The 16,234-nt window shown below is 42.6% G+C and overlaps 1 protein-coding gene across 1 annotated transcript; it reads left to right on the plus strand.

The window, feature by feature from the left end:
• Positions 1-962: 962 nt before the first annotated feature.
• Positions 963-8,950, plus strand: LOC115324591. The gene is made up of 6 exons (XM_042293738.1): positions 963-1,026; positions 6,620-6,792; positions 6,890-6,979; positions 8,307-8,430; positions 8,576-8,626; positions 8,706-8,950. The coding sequence occupies exons 1-6, from the start codon at positions 963-965 to the stop codon at positions 8,948-8,950; spliced, it is 747 nt and encodes a 248-aa protein (XP_042149672.1).
• Positions 8,951-16,234: the final 7,284 nt, after the last annotated feature.

Raw genomic sequence — 16,234 nt, forward strand, 5'->3', positions numbered from 1 at the left:
ATTATTTGGTATTATTATTATCATCGACCACACCAGGCTGGAGTGTTTGCTGAGCTGCTTGGTGTGGCTGACACGCAGTCATGAAGGGCACATCACGCTGACCTGGTTAATTCACGAGACATCTAGTGTAGCCATCAGACGGTCTGGTACACACACCAGGCTGGTGTGCTGGTCACATCAGTCTGTCCGGTAGGCATACCAGATGGTTTGTTGTTACACCAGGATTTCCAAGTGCTACACCGAAATTATATTAGAAAAAACATCGTAAGGGTGCAGGTGAGCTGGTGAGTATTAACCATGTTGGATTTACCTGAGACTGGGGTGGAGGAGAAACATCGAAACGTAGAAGAGACAGAAAATATTGTCTGTCTTTCCTACGTTTTGATGTTTCTCCTCTACCCGTCTCAGGTTAATTTTCGGTCTCTTCTACGTTTTGATGTTTCTCATCTAACCCTGTCTCAGGTTAGTCCAACATGGTTAAGATTTCCTTTCTTACTTTTTAGCAGGGCTGAACCTGTACACAACTCAGACTCGGCTTCACATTCAAAGGTTACCTACTCAAGTGATACTTTCACTGCTCTGGCGGAAAAATCCCACATACGCCAAGCGGCATTCTATTCTCCAGAGCTGTCCATCAAGCACTTAGGTTGGTATTTAGGTAAAATCTTTGTATCTGAATGCAAGAAGGATATGACGACGTAACATTTTGAACAGTATACAATGGGACGTGACATTTAAATATCTTTACATTAAACTTTTCACTCTGATATTTGAAAGGCTTTCTAGCACACAATTGTGCTAGATGTTTTGCGTTCCATTGCTTGTCTTACCTTTGGACAAAGAATGGAATGGTCAGCACAAAATATAAAAGGTGTGTTTAAAGCAAAATATAAAAGGTATGGGTAAGCACAATTATAAATATCAGAACTTCCAGTAAGTAAGAACGCTTTTCTTTTTTTAAGATGTCACGCGCGCTTCTCTGCATTTTTCTTTTGGCATTTACAAAGACAATTCTAGAAGCCTCACGTAAGTTTACTTTATAACGCCTTAATTACCCGCTATTCTAGCACATATCTGGTGTAACTACACTTCAAGAAACTTTATATGCATAATAATATACAGATTTGGTTCATAGAAGAGAAACTTGTAGAGATTTTTACAAGACGTTTACCGGGTACATCGCTGGCTGTCTTGCATGAATAAAATCGTAATTTAAAAAGACTACCTATAATTTTCTTCCTTAGCCTCTTGGTAGAAAAATGGTGATATGGAGTCTCGTAAGCGAGCACTTTGAGCTACAATTTTTGTTTACCAGTCATGAAAAAATGTTATCTCAAAATTTGTGTTATGGACATTGTTCAAAAAGGACTGCACCAATAAAACCGGAATTCCCTAATTCTCGTTGCAAGGAACATCTAGCGAGCGTAGAATTTACCAAAACAAAAATAAAATATTCTGGTCACCAATTTTTTTAATCTACACAAAAAAAAATGGTAGAAAGGGGATAATATTTGCATACTTTGATTTCGCAACAACATTCAATAAAGTGAAGTTAATCTGCAGTCAGGCTCTCTAAGGAAAGGAAGTAGAAAAAACAAGGCACAGTTAATTAGTGTAAGAAAATAAAAAGTGATGAAAGAATAAGATACAACTTTAACTTGAGTATGCAGAAACATAACGTTATTCTGTCATGCTGGGCTAAAAATACTAGATCTCAATTTTACACAGTAGTTGCAAACGATCTTGATGGTCTTACCGATATTCCATAAACAACTCGTTGTGTTTCTTACATTCCGTTTTAAAAATTGGCGTGAGATTACTTGCTAAAAGAAAAGCTGAAGAGGTCCTTGGAAAACAAAACGAGTTGAATTTTAGCGTATTTTTCCTTATGAACCTGAATATCACAAATATTTGATACGAATGCATCAATGTGGAGAGCGAGTCGTCTGCGTCTTGCGCAGGGGTAGAGGTGACGTCAGAACGACGGCAAGTTCTGATTGGCTGGGACTGGAAGTATAGTGGGTAGACCTCAATGATAGATGCCTTGACATCCTACTCACTACATTTTTTTTTTCATTCAGCCTATAAGAGCTCGGCCTTTTGACATCATCGCAAACCCTGTGCAAAAAGAAGTCGAACTGGCGCTTCGCATGCGCGAGAAAGCCCGAAAAACTAACTGCCGGGTGTGACATACCCAGAGGTTTCAGCTGCCTAGCGCGTGCCGTTTGTTAGGGAACGCGTGCCGAGCTTTTGACTGATCTGGTAAGGTTTGTGGAAAGCGAGGAAAACGTTGAGATATTTGTATTATACTTCATGATTAGCTCCTCGTACCGGAGGCAACGGGAAGGGCTTCGGCGCTATTTTGAAAGCACTGTTCTGGCTATTCGACGCATCAATCTGATATATAATTTCGCTATTCGTAATCCTGGAGGCCAAATGAAGACGATTTCGGTGTTTTTCTTGTCGAATACAGAACCGCCTCGGTTTCCCTTTAAGTAAAAATGGCCTTCAAGAATACGTTACAGCAATATTGTAATTTTATCTATCGACTGCAATTTTAGTAGTGCTATTAAAATATTAAATTCTGAACCCGCCTAAAACTATTTAATGTTTTAATACGATTGAAGACTATCTTGTACCACAGTTCTTAAATTGATATTTAATTAAATTTATTACATTTTATGAATTTTTAATTTGGAACATTAGCATTTTAAACTATATACACCAACTCAACTCTGTTACATCAAGCCGCGGTGCTTGCGTTGCGTGGCCACTTCCGGTCTGGCAGTGTGGGCGGAAGTCGACATACGGGACCGCTATTTCTGTACTGTTTTGGAAAAAAAGTACAAAATCTGCCTTCTTTCAAAACATTTCGATTGAGGCAGTACCAAAGGAGCAAAGGAAGAAGTTTTTATCTGGTTTTGCTCGGTCCGTCGGTGCCGTGAGAAGGGAAAACCAGACACCGTCGGACCACGATTGATCGTGCGGGAAGCGCGTTGGGCTGAATTTACAGACACTTGTGATGGTCAGATTTATTTAGTTTCTTCCAACATAAACATGGGGACACCACAAAATTGTCCGGACCACCGGGGAACCATCTCAATTGAGTGCGTCTTTTTATCTCAAACTGCCGTCTCATCGTTCAAACAGTCGTATTCTCTTTCAAACTCGCTCAAAACGTCGTCTGCTCGTTCAAGCGGTAGCGGCCAGTAGACAAAACGTTAAGATGACAAGTGCAGGTGTCAAAAGAATTTGAAATTTGAAGGTTGTTTGTGTTAAGTAAAGTCAGTCTAAACAGTACGTACAAGATGTTCATGATTGTTACCGGTGGCTATCACTGACTTGTTATACATGATTCACTTGGTTAGGTTCTGCTTGCTGTCTTAGTATTGACGCCAAGCATCGCAGCTGCCGTCCACGCTTTTGCAGCCCGGGCGACATCGCGAAATAAAATAGTCAGCAGATCACGTGAATGAAGCTCTATTAGCGTAGATATCGAAGTATAGGGAGCGCACTGACCACTTTGTTGTCCCCACACCTCGGTGTGTACCCAACACAAGGCCTGTGCACATGCCCACAGGCCGTATGGGCATGTCCATGTTATCTTCAATAGAGCGCGGGGCACCCTACTGAAAAAAAAGGGAAAAAACAAGTTGAAATTTAAACGGGTGGCAAACTGGTCGACCTGTTTGAATCAAACCGGTGGAAATCTTGTCGATCCGTCTGGATCAAACGTGATTATGAGGTACGCGTACCGGTATGAAATGGTACCCGTTTGAAACGATTTCTGTTTTATACGGGTGTCCGCTTGACCTGGCATGTGAACACACATTTGAACGCGCCATTAGGATAGGCAAATTATTCGCTAGCCCAAAATGGGTCTCGTCTGGAAGGTTGGTTAACTTAAACTTATTTAAAACGTCCCGAACCCCAAAAGCTTATTTATAACAGGGAGAAACTCGTAGAAAAAATGTGCTCGCGCAGGGGCTTGCAATTGGGCAGGAAAACAGACACAAAATATTGTTTTCAATTCTCCTAGAAGTTTATTACAACATATTCCGGAGACAAGTAAAAACGTGCAAGCGATCTGTGAAATGTGAAGAGGCACTTTAAGCTTTTATACAACTGCGAAGATTGCAAAACGAACAAGAACCGAGGTAATTCTAGACTATAATGGCAGACTTTCGGGGAAATTATTCTCCCGGCTGCCACGAGATTAGATGCTGCATGATTCTATAGATAATCTGGAAGAGTAGGCGTAAAAGAACGGCCAATCGTTGCCAACAAGTAGGTTGCAGTGCACTTACTATAATAATAGCCTAATCCAAAATATATATCAACACGGTCTAAGCAGGACAACCACACAACCATAAAAACGAGAAGGAAGGCTCCTTGAAGTTTCAACACAATGCGGCGCACAAGCTTTCAGTTGCCGAACCCAACCAAACCGCAAGAATTCCAGACTTCTTTGAAGAATCGTTTGTGACCGATATATGCGTAGGACTTTTCGAACACGGATAGCTTTGGTGCAGATATAGTACGTTGTCGAGAGGCATCCTAATAACAGTGCAGGGAAAGGCGGCGGATCGAACCAGCTAGGACGAACTAGGGAGCCTTCATGTGCGCTTTGCTAGGGTGATGCCACCCTTTGTAATACCACTCGCCGACAAACCAGCAGCCATTTTGGTCCTCGGCGATAATTCGTGGGGCTTCTAACCCTCCCAGAAACAAGCACCTTATCTCGTAAGTTCGGAGCAGCGTTGCAGAACCCAGGGAGGGAGGATTAGCATTTTCCCTCTCGGAGGGGAGGACCGATGGACACAGAGGCCACTCTCCGGTGCACGGGGAAACAATGAGAGGAACAAAATGGCGGTGGAAGAGGGTGTGGGAAAGGGAAACAGGCAGTTGGAATCACTCTATGCGAAGCGCACATGAAGGCACCTTAGGACGAACGAATTTCGAACCGCACAGGACAGCAAGCAGACAAAAAACAGAAGCGAGTGCCAACGCGCCCTTGGCCGGATATCGGAGGCTTTGCTTACGAGCGTGTAGCGAGGCCTCCTCTCCGGGTTGCGTGACAGAGCTGACCAGAGAGAAGGGGTGAGGTCAAGGGGCAAGACACTGGGACAGCACCCACCCTTTTAAAACAAAACAAAAAACAAAAAAAAAAGCTTGCGGTTAGTATTTTTTCTTATTGCAGTCAATGCGAGGGGAGAGGGTGCTCCAACCGCTGTACACGCGGTTTCCTCCCGTCTTCGGATTGTCACAGAAAGCAGACCGCGCCGCGTTTGCAGCCTCGGAAAGCAGGCGAATTTTTTCAGCACGCTTGAACGCTGGAAATGGCGCGCGCCGGCCAGGAGCTCGGCTTGCGCCCGTGCGAAAAAATCACCCAGCGCGAGCTCGTAATTTGACTGGTGCAACAGCGGGCCTGCTCTCGCAATGCTCGATACTCGTGTAGCCACGTGCTCGCGCGTTACCTTCGCTGAGTCTTGAATTGAGGCGAAACGGAGTCTAGAAGTATGCTGTTTCACGCGGTCGCGTCCTCTGCGAGAGAGATTCGAGCTGAATAAGTAAATGAGGCCACAAAGAACACCAGTGTTTTAAAGTTCTGTCAAAAATATCGGCTCGGCAACATTGCATGTTTACGTAAAAAAAAAAAAAAAATGTTCATTGTTGTTGCAGTGTAAGCGAACATCAGCTCAATAAAAATATAGATATAATTACTCGCATTACTCGAACCCTTTTAATTAGATGAACCGGCGCTCCTGGCTTTCCCGAAACAGGCTGCCACTGCTGAAACGGGCGTGCCCATGCCCCCGATCTGTACGTTCAGTATTAAACGAGCTTTGCAGAGCCGTTTGATTAGACCGGTACAGCTTGCCGGTCACCGGTCACCCGCCTGTGCAACATGGTCATCGGTTTGAGCAAACGTGCGACAACTTTGCACGAACGAGTGACCCATTTGCCCAGAGAACTGACCCGTTTACCAAAGAAGTGACCTGTTTGCCCAAATACGTGACTGTTATGGCTCATACGGGCGACCCCTTTGACAAACAGGGGACCGGTATGGCTAAACTGTTGCCGGTATGAACCCGTTTACTTTCACAGAGGCGCCAATTTTTTTTTTTTTTCAGTAGGGCACAGTGTAATATAAAAATACTAACAATAAACGAAGTGACGCTGAGTGCCGGATCTCTCCAGAAAGCAGTCGTCAGAGAATGCGAGCTTCAGAGAATGCGAGCTTTACCCACTTCTGTTTTTGTCTTTTGCGCTGAGTGGGCCCGGGACACAGATTAGCATAAACTAAGTGAATGAACAAAAAGAGCAGAGCTACTCTAGCGAAAAGGAATCCGCGAGATGAGACCACTATGGCGCATGTCTTTTGTTGCGTTTGAACATGGGAAACGGGACTCGTAGCCGGTTCGTCTAAAAACGTATTCGTTTAAAAACGATGTCCCAAAACCAACGTTGCTGCCCGCTTAAAATGCAGAATTACAGCTGTAGAAGTATAGTCGTTCGGAAACATTTCCTATTATCCGTTAAATTTCCAGCGACTGATTTACAGTGCGATAAAACTACATTTTTCCTGACATGCTTTTTTTTTTTTTTGCTATTACAGCAGTTGGAGATGCGAGGCTCGTGTACCCGCGTTTAATAGAGGCTCGGGCTCCCGGTAATCAGTTGATGCTCTTCATCAATGAGAATATTACATTATCTCTGCAACCAGTCGATATTTTTCCGGATAAGTTTCTGTTACAGTTCAATGATGGGAAAGCCTCAGTAAACCAATACGTAAGTGTTTTCTTCTGATAATTTTTGATCTTTCAAACACTTATATAAAGAAATAGGATAAATGTGCAGTGTCGTTATGTTTTCTTTTGCACTTCAGATCAAGGGTACGGAACTTGGCAAGTTGGTATATCATGACAAGGATCAAAAATCGGCTGTTTCTCTTGAACGAGATAACGGACTGCACGTGGTAACTTAATATTTCCTAGCACTTCTTTTTTATGTATTCATAAAATTAACAATATAAAAAAAAATATAATGACTTCTGCCATGCATGTGCTTCCCTGAGTGAGTCGAGAAAATGGAGGCACACAAATGCAGAAACTATCGAGTGCTACTTACTTTACCAATTACAGGAATAAAATATAACTTGAACTGCACCCTGATATGTGTAACAATGCAAACAAGTAACAGCAATTTGGTGATCGAGATATTTTGATATGGCATCTAACATAATAATCCTGTTTAAACATATATCATTGAATACATTTTGTGAAACTATAAGAATGCATTGTATACACCTTTCCTGTAAACATGCAAGGTAATAATATTTTTCGCAGATATAAACAGAGGACAAATAGCCTGAAAATGTAATATGTTTTGGAAGTGATCTGATACAAACATTTTGGCGCTGCAGTTAGTATTCATAGAACATTATTGTGCCGACATTATGAATGCATGTGTCTGGGTGCCAATTTGCACGCGTCGGTCCAAGCTACATTCAAAGAACAGGACAGGCTGGAAATCTTGCAGTGACAACATATTTACTAGCCCTGTCTTTATCACTGTTAAAAATAAAATAATCTCATCTAATTGTAGTGTAAAACATTGTACAGCGGTTGGTACTAGCTTTATACTAATGTTAAATTTATTAAGAAAGGTAACTTTTCCCCCAAAAGTATAACAATTGTAGATTAGCAAATAATTATTGTCTGAATAACATAAAGCTGTCATTATACTGCATCACCAACAACTTGGTAAAAAATATGAGCTACGTTTACCTTCCACAAAATTAGACGGATATACTTTAGACCCTATTTTGTATGCAAAAATGGCCGCATTTACGTGCATAAAGCGCGAAAGCGGTACCCAAACTGACGCTCATTGCGTGAGAGAATCTGTCGCGAGTATAAAAAATGAAAGAAGCCAATATTGCATTACGTATTTGCAATGCAGACGCTCTAGGCTAGAATAAACATTATGAAAGAAAAAGTTATCGTACCCCCATTTACCAAGTGCACCATGGCGTTACAATTTCATATGGAACGATATACACGCCATAGCCAATCCAAGCTCAAACCAAGAAATCGCAATAGAAATAATGGGTTGCTTAGGATCCTCATTTTAGAAAGGTTTTATTTTAACATGCATGTGTAAGTTGCTTTTTTTGTCGTTTGAAACTGTAATTGTATGACTACTCGTTAGTTAACGTCTTTTATCTAAATCTTGCCTCACAGCGAACTAATATAATGTATACAGTTCCACAACGTAAATTTTGGCTTAAATTTGCTTTGCAGAATGGAATAATCCGCAACTCACTAAGAATAAGACCAGCTACCCTAATGGGGAGATCAATTGACGAACTCATTGCTCATGAAATTTTTGAGGTTCAAGAGTCTTTTCCAAATACCGATCATGACGGTGAGGAAACCATTGCCATAATTCTTATATTCGCTCATGTGCGTTATTTCATTATGAACACAGCGGACAATTTACCAGCACTATGATTCGTAGAACGTCCGATATGCTAAATGGCTAATCTTCAAACAACACGCAGCTTTTCCAGTACCGGTGCCTGGTTTGCCAGTTAAACTGCTCAGGCAGAGGTATTCACAAGGTAAAGTACTTGTGATTCTTAGGCAAAAAGGAATATTGCTTTGTGAAGTAACATATTGGAACATTTCATTTCCAACCAGGTAAAATTCCCGAAAAAGTGCACATCGAAATGGCAATTATAGCGGACACAGACAAGCATAAGAACTATAAAAAAACAATGGATGTGGCGCTTTACGCTGCTGTTCTGATTGCTGCTGTAAGTATTAAATATATATGCCATTTTATCCTCAACGTCTTCAAGCTGATTGTTTACTTCTCATTCATAAGTTATATGAAGTTCAACAATGAATTTTTTCTAACGCCCCTTTACGCCTACTTTTGTTAGCTTTGTTTGGCCACACATTTACGGGGGTATTTGTGCCACTCACTGCGTCCTTTCTCAGGAACTTTTTAGGCCATGATACAGAGAAACAATTATTTTTACAAATCATAGCTACGGTCAGAGTTTCACCGCAGCTCTGCTAATAAAAGCCAGGAACCGTCGTGCCTCCTCAACATCTCTGGACATCTAAGCGATGGGTGTGGGCCATGACATCTCTTGTTCTTGTATCTCAGCCCCCGTTGCTGGTCCTGCTTCCTCCGTCCATCGTGCGATGCTCTTTGTCCGTTATACATTGAAAACAAGTATGCGCACTAGTGACTCATTCCGGTGGCTATAGGAGACGCTCAGCTTCAGCACGAGTTATTTTTCCTCGGCTGTATTAAGATAGCCTCAGTTGTTAGTTTTTTTTTTTTTTTTTCAAATTCTTATCTCTAGTGGTTCATGCCACAGTAACACCAGGAGCAGAATAACAGGTGCGTTACTGGTTCCTTGCTCTGTGAAGATTCCGGAAAGTATCAGAATTTACCAGGGGGCCAAAAAATAAGGGTCATATTATAATAAAATATAAAATTTGTGTATATTTACAATTTGCCTCGTTAATCACCCTGAACGTAGTCTCCAGTTGAGTGAATGCATAGGTCCAAACGTGTTTTCTACTTTTAAAACAAATCTGGTATTCATCCAAAGTACTGCCCGTCAATTCCTGCCTTCTTTTTTGTTTGACCCCTTCCACATCCACAATATATTTCCATTTCAGGACTTTTGTTTCCATGGGCGAACAAAAAAAAGTCACGGTGCGAGGTCTGTTCAATATAAGGGGAGGGGAGGAGCGGTGTCATAGTACTTTTCTTAAAAAATATTGTTGCACAGCAAGGTCAGTATTTGCTGGGGCATTGACGTGATGGGACCACCAGTCCCTTTTTCCAAGAAAATTGGGCATTTCTTCCTCACTGACTTGCGCAAGCGTCGCAAAACTCCCAGGCCTGAGTAACAGTTTCACCTGGAGGAAAAAAAGCTCGGAGTGAACAATAACCCTCAAACAATAAAAGCAAATAAACATCGTGCTTACCTTTGACTTGACGCGCTTTTTGGGGTCGTGGCGAACCCAAACTCTTTCACTGACTTGACTGTAGCTTTGTCTGAGGTTGTAGTACGTAGCACATGCTTGCGCCGCCTGTAATATATTTTAAAAAGAAAAGTTTGGGTCAATTTCCACATACTTTTCCAGCTGCTGACAAGCGTTCACTCGGGAAAGCCTCTGATCGGCAGTGAGCAAATGAGGCAGACATTTCGCTGAAACTCTCCATGTTTGCATTTTCGGTCAAAATGCTTTGACACGTACTCCAGGACACTACACTGAATTCAGAAAGTTTTACATTGTTTTTCGAAGGTTTGCCAAGAACTAATGCCCAATTTTCTCGATGTTTTCATCAGTTGAGGAGATTGAATGTCGCCCTGAGGAAGGGTTCTTGTCGATCAATAACTCCCCGGATTTGAAGCGAGAAAACCACTCGTAGATCTACGCTATCTTCATGGAGTCTTTGAAAATTTTCTGAAGCAGACCCGACCACACTGCAAAAATGTTCCAAAAGCCGGGATTCACGATTAAAACAAATACCTCCGACTTGCATAAAAATACCAAAATTTATCGGACGTTTCGTCTCCTCTACGGGAGACATCATCAGTGCGGCCTGGGAACACCCGACTAGCTACCAGAACCACACTACCGGCAACAGCGTCGCCGGTTGGCGCCGCTTGGCGGCACCGCCGTCCGGCGTCCAAACGCGAGGAAGCCACATTGGCCTCCGTTTTTGCGGGCATTATTGTCAGGCGATAGCAGTGGGTGTCGGGTTCACAAGACCGCGCGATCCCCTCTGCCGGATTTCCCGCGCTTTCGTCGTCTGCTCTTTGTTGTGTTCTTCCGTTTCGGCGCTTACCTTTTGCATATATCAGCATCGAAACGGAACTCGCTGGCTTCGTGGCAGCTGCCAATGATGACCTAGTGATCAGCGTGAATGTGACTCTCCTAGCCTGCTCGTTGATCTTGCGAAGTCGCCGTGCTCTGAAGTGAAGGAAGGCTTTGGGTCCGGCCGAGTTGGCGCTACCAAAACATTGAAGGAAAGGACAGTGCTCTTCTGCCCCGGCTGTGCGCCAGACATGAAGGCTACTTTCGAGAGTGTCTCTAAATCAACTAGACGTCCTCCACAACGCAGGCAACATACAACAAATGCAAATGCCACGGAAAAACTCACCCGTTAATCTGAATTCATCACCGATAATTTCCCAGTGGTTGTTCGTAGCGTCCTTATCTAGGTAGTTCGGCTGCGTCTTGTTATACAGGAAGAAGAAAACTCTCCCAGGTTTGAGCAAGTGGGAAAAGCATTGGGGGAAATAGGCATTGGAAACGAAAAACAAAAAATTACGCTACGCTCTTTTACAACTTGACAGAGGCGCGGAGAAGTGGGCTGCGCGTTGCCGTGGCACGGCTACGTCACTACGTCATCTACCATTGGTTCCTTTACATTGCGGCAATAAACGGCGAGCCCTGAACCGCTCGCGGGCGGGTTGCCTGGACGGCGCCGAGCGGCGAGTCGCTGGCGGCGAAAACGAGTTTTGGTCGGCGGCCAGCGGCGGGCGGCATGACTCCGCGACGCTAGTGCGGTCGGGCCCTTACAAGAAAGAGTTTCCGCCTCCGTTTTTCCCAAAAGAGAACAGAATACCACGGCCGCAAGCTCTTCCTTGAAGTGAGACATTGCAACAAACGTCGAATTATGTTGAAGCGCTCGTAGAAAACAATTTCCAACATGCAGCTAGAACTTTAGCAGACGACGCCGGTCGGCGAACTGACTCGGAATTGGTGTGCTAAGCGTTCCTAGCGGTAGAAGCTGGTACTACGAAGGGGAGTGCTAAGCGCTGCTGGCGGTAAAAGCCGATACCTTGCCCTCAAGAAATTTATTCCGGTTGCTTTTGGGTCCCCCCCTCGTATTGCGTGGGAACTCTAGCACACAGGTTCCCTTACACACTTTAATTGGCAGGAGTCTCAAACGCGCAGCCCGCGGGACGCATGCGGCCCGCAAGCATCCCGCGGCTGCAAGCCCCCGTTCTCATGCCTAGAGTGGCACATGCACCATGAATAATTAGTTTTATAGTGTCAGTTCATTTCCGCTCAAAAAAAAAAAAAAAAAAATCTCCGCTTTGCTTGCGGATTTTTTCACTATTGTGTTATTTCTTTTTTTTTTTTTCAAGTTTTGCTTTGTCTTAATATTCGCTTCTGAGCCCTTTCTCATGTAAATCCACCGGAGTGATAATACCGCTGTTAGGGTACACGAGTGCGAGCTCTTTGCTCAGGGAGGCACTTGGACTGCGCGAACGCTTGCACAGCCGGAGCAACTGCAAAAGATAACGCTATGAGCACGGGCTTTTAGATGTCTAACGATAACTTTAAAATTAAATATTTTTTTTTTACGATGCTGCTATGTAAAGTGCCAGAAAAGCAAAAACTGCTGCATGAAGATATATTCCTTTACGCCTGTTGTGCCGAGTCAACAGTGCTGCAGGGCAAGGATGGTGCGCTTTCTCTCGTTCTATTAAAAACTCTGTGATATGGTGTGCTGGTGTTTCAAATATATTTATAACATCAAGCGTGGGCACAAATTAGTCGTATATGCGAGTAAAAGACCTAAAAAGGGAAAAACGATGAGCTTACAAAAAAAAAAAAAGTTCGAAAGCATAACATCTCTTTTCTTAAACATATGTGGGGTTTCGCTGGGACAGTCAGCTAGCTGCTTTGCTACTTGAAACGCCAGTGCGGTTTATTCGTTGTTTTTCTCCTCCCCGAAATACCGAAATATTGCCCCCGCCTCTGTTGGCCATCTTGCTATCGACGATGAGCTATATGTCCCCCCCACTGGAATGAGTTTGAGATCCCTGCTGTATGGGAAGCAACGGTGTTGTATACTCCGTTTCCCTTTAAGTACGATCACAGCCGACGCTACGATCCCAGACGTCAATCAAGCAGCGCTAAAAGTGAATCGTCATGGCGCTCTCTTTCTCTGTGGGTTTACTATCAATGGCAATGCTAATCATGGACAAACGAGTGCAGCATTGTTGGTTTTTGCGTGATTGCTTTAGTCAAAGGTAAAAAAAGAACAAAGATGGCGAGCGTCGTGACGACGCGTATTTGACGCTGCCATTGGATCTTAGTATCGGGTGCGATGTAACTGGATGTGAAACGAAGTGTAAACCGCCGTCAAAAATGGAATCACTCCATGCCTGCCACCTACGACCCGAATCTGACGTAAAAAAAGAGAACGCTGTAGCTGCCTGCCTTTGTATAAAACCGCGACAAGAAGGAAGGTAATAAAACACGGAGAGCAGGTTAGATTAATTATAAACAAGGAAAGCTGAGGGTTCAATATTGTCATGCGGAAGAGACAGCCTGTTATGCGGAGAGCGTCTGCCTCTTGCGCAGGAGCTGCGGTGACATAAAAACGAGCTCTGAATGGCTTTGATTCCAGGGGTAGACCTCCCTGCTAGATGCCTCGACCCACTATATTTGTTCCATCTTCTAATGAGGACTCGGCTTTCTGACACCAACCCTGTGCAAGAAGCAGACGAACTGGCAAGCTGCAAACAGACATCCATAAAACCAATATCACTCGAGAGGAAACTAATCTGGCAAAACATAGCGAAAACCTATTGAAAATTGGAAAAACAAAATTGGCTGGCGCTACGCACCTTGCCAGATATGCTTGATTTTGATCGTGAACACGACCTGACTTTTTTGGTATGTGTCCTCACTCAATAAAAATCTTTTTTGAGATTTTTACGCTCGTGTTTTAGTAATTAGCGCTAAACGGACACTTTGTCTCTATTGGAAAATGCGGAAGTCTACACATGTGCAGTGAGTTTACACATTTATCCCTTTACCGTACAACTGTGGGAAGGGCAATGATAACAGAAATTGTGTTGCGCTTCGCTTTACGTCAATTTTGCGCATACGGACTCGATAGGCATCTTGTGCCTCGAGAGCGGAAACATCATTGTGCCAAGCGCCAATTTCCTCCAAAGCGGACGCTCCGAAGGAAGTGGAACGCGAAGCACGCGTTTCTTACGGTTGCCCACCACACTTAGATTATCGAGAAATATTTAACGGCCTAATTAATTTCTACATTTATGTTCAGGTAAACATTCGGTTCTCCTCCATGGAAAAGCCAAGAATGAGCATAAGACTGTGTTCTGTTACGATCATGGACGTGAGTAGCACCGATGCACCGATCCAATTCTTATAGCCGCGCCGAAATGCGCACTGTCACTGGGCTGTGTACGCGAGGGTGGAGTGTGACCTTAATATGGTTTCAGGCGACTTATTGCCGTTTGGAAATTAAGGGTGGGCATATTGTTCTAACAATTAAGGGTGGGCATATTATCTTTATACAGTCGTAAAGAATAATTAAAGACGTGCATTTTGATACGTTTTGTGTAGTATTATGAAAGATGGTTTATTTACAAAAAAATTGTGGATGTATGTGAAGCTTCTTTTTACGCCATGTTTGGTAATTTTGTTTGCATAAACTATTTTATTTATAATTCTATTTTTTTGTGTATGTGTTGTATATCTTCTGTACAATGTATTAAAAACGTTATGGTGACGTGAAAGGTTCGATGAGAAAATTATGACTGTGCAAAATAGCATCGTGAAAACGTCTCAATTTGGACTCCTCGAGCTTCTCTATTTTATATCTCAGCAAAAAGAATTGTTACGACGTTCATATATAGCTCACTGTTACTCCCAAGAACATGGCTTTCGTATATATTTCAAACGAAAATATCAAAAATATGACCCGGACCATCATTGCACGAAAAGACGTGGAATGACCTTCCTATGTAGTTTTTTTTTAATCCTCAGTATTTTTTGAACACTCTAAATGCTTACAGGTTTTAAAAAAATGTAATGGCCTGGAATTTAAGGACTAAAGCGTGTAAGATCGTCTTCAAGAATGTTTAGATATATTGTTTAATGTCTGCGTTAGTAATAGTTTAGAAAAAAAATTAAAGAATTATACGTGTCTGCCCAATTGTTTTTTGGAGATGTGCACAATCATCCGAGAATGTACGTTTTAACTTCATGTAAAAAACATGATGTGGAGTATTTGGCTCTTTCTAGAGAGAGAAAATTTCACCACGTGCAATCCACTTAACACTATTTTAATCTAAAAGCAAGATAACCTAGCTGAAAATTATTTTCTCCTCATAAATGGAAGCACACGTTTACTACTGGACAAACAAAAGGACCCTTTCCAAACGTCTGCGCCAACGCCCGTGCGCCGTTGCTTGCTCACATACTCTGAGCCCTGGGTTTCCGAAGCTATCAGTGCTTTTAGAAGATTCACCTGGTAACCTCTTCAATATATATATATATATTTGTTTTGTTTTATTGAACTACTCCTATTTGGTTGTTGCATTAATCTCATTAGTGGTCTCCATTGATATCGTTTTTTTTTCTCGCGTGCTCTAAAACATTGCGTTATATAAACGTTAAGTATGTAGGAAAACCCCAAGAATAAAAGGTTAAAAAGCGCGAACAAACGAGGACAATAAAGAAACACGGACGACAGGACAGGCGCTTCCTGTCCTGTCGTCCGTGTTTCTTTATTGTCCTCGTTTGTTCGCGCTTTTTAACCTTTTATTCAGTAATGGACCAACTAGCCCAAACCCAAGTTTTAATGCCCAAGGATAATCTTCTGAAAAGTCTCATTTGCGAGCGCCCGTAGTATATCCCAGAGATTAGCCCTGAAATTGTGATTACGCACCCTTACGAAACATTTTGCGCCGATCATACTCAAGCGACTCTTGTTTTTGAAGGTAAATAATTTCGAGTTTATTCAATGTTTACCAAAAACAAAATGTTGTTGTAATACAGAATTTGGCTTCCGAAATACTGCATTTCTTTTGACAAGTTAACATTGCCATGTTCCGGTTTAGAAGACGCGTTAAAGTTTAAAATTCGTGAATATGAATCCGTATTTTCTGCCATCAACAGATCGAAGTGAGCGAGGCTTTGTTTTTATTTTATCTCAGAAACAAGGAACGTGACATTTCAGCAATGGAAATCTATAACCAATCGTATACACTATGACTAGCGGGAGTTGCATAAGTAGTTTATTTCATATATATCTCTAGCTATATATACACACCATCCGGCGACTGCGACGACAGGCCGCTACACTCTTAAAAAAAAGCTAGTAGTATTTACTAGGTGAGGGCTAGTAACCGCGTGTCACATAT

The sequence above is a fragment of the Ixodes scapularis genome, unplaced genomic scaffold (genome assembly GCF_016920785.2).
Source record: "Ixodes scapularis isolate PalLabHiFi unplaced genomic scaffold, ASM1692078v2 PGA_scaffold4__175_contigs__length_147842914, whole genome shotgun sequence".
Classification (NCBI taxonomy): Eukaryota; Metazoa; Arthropoda; class Arachnida; order Ixodida; family Ixodidae; genus Ixodes; species Ixodes scapularis.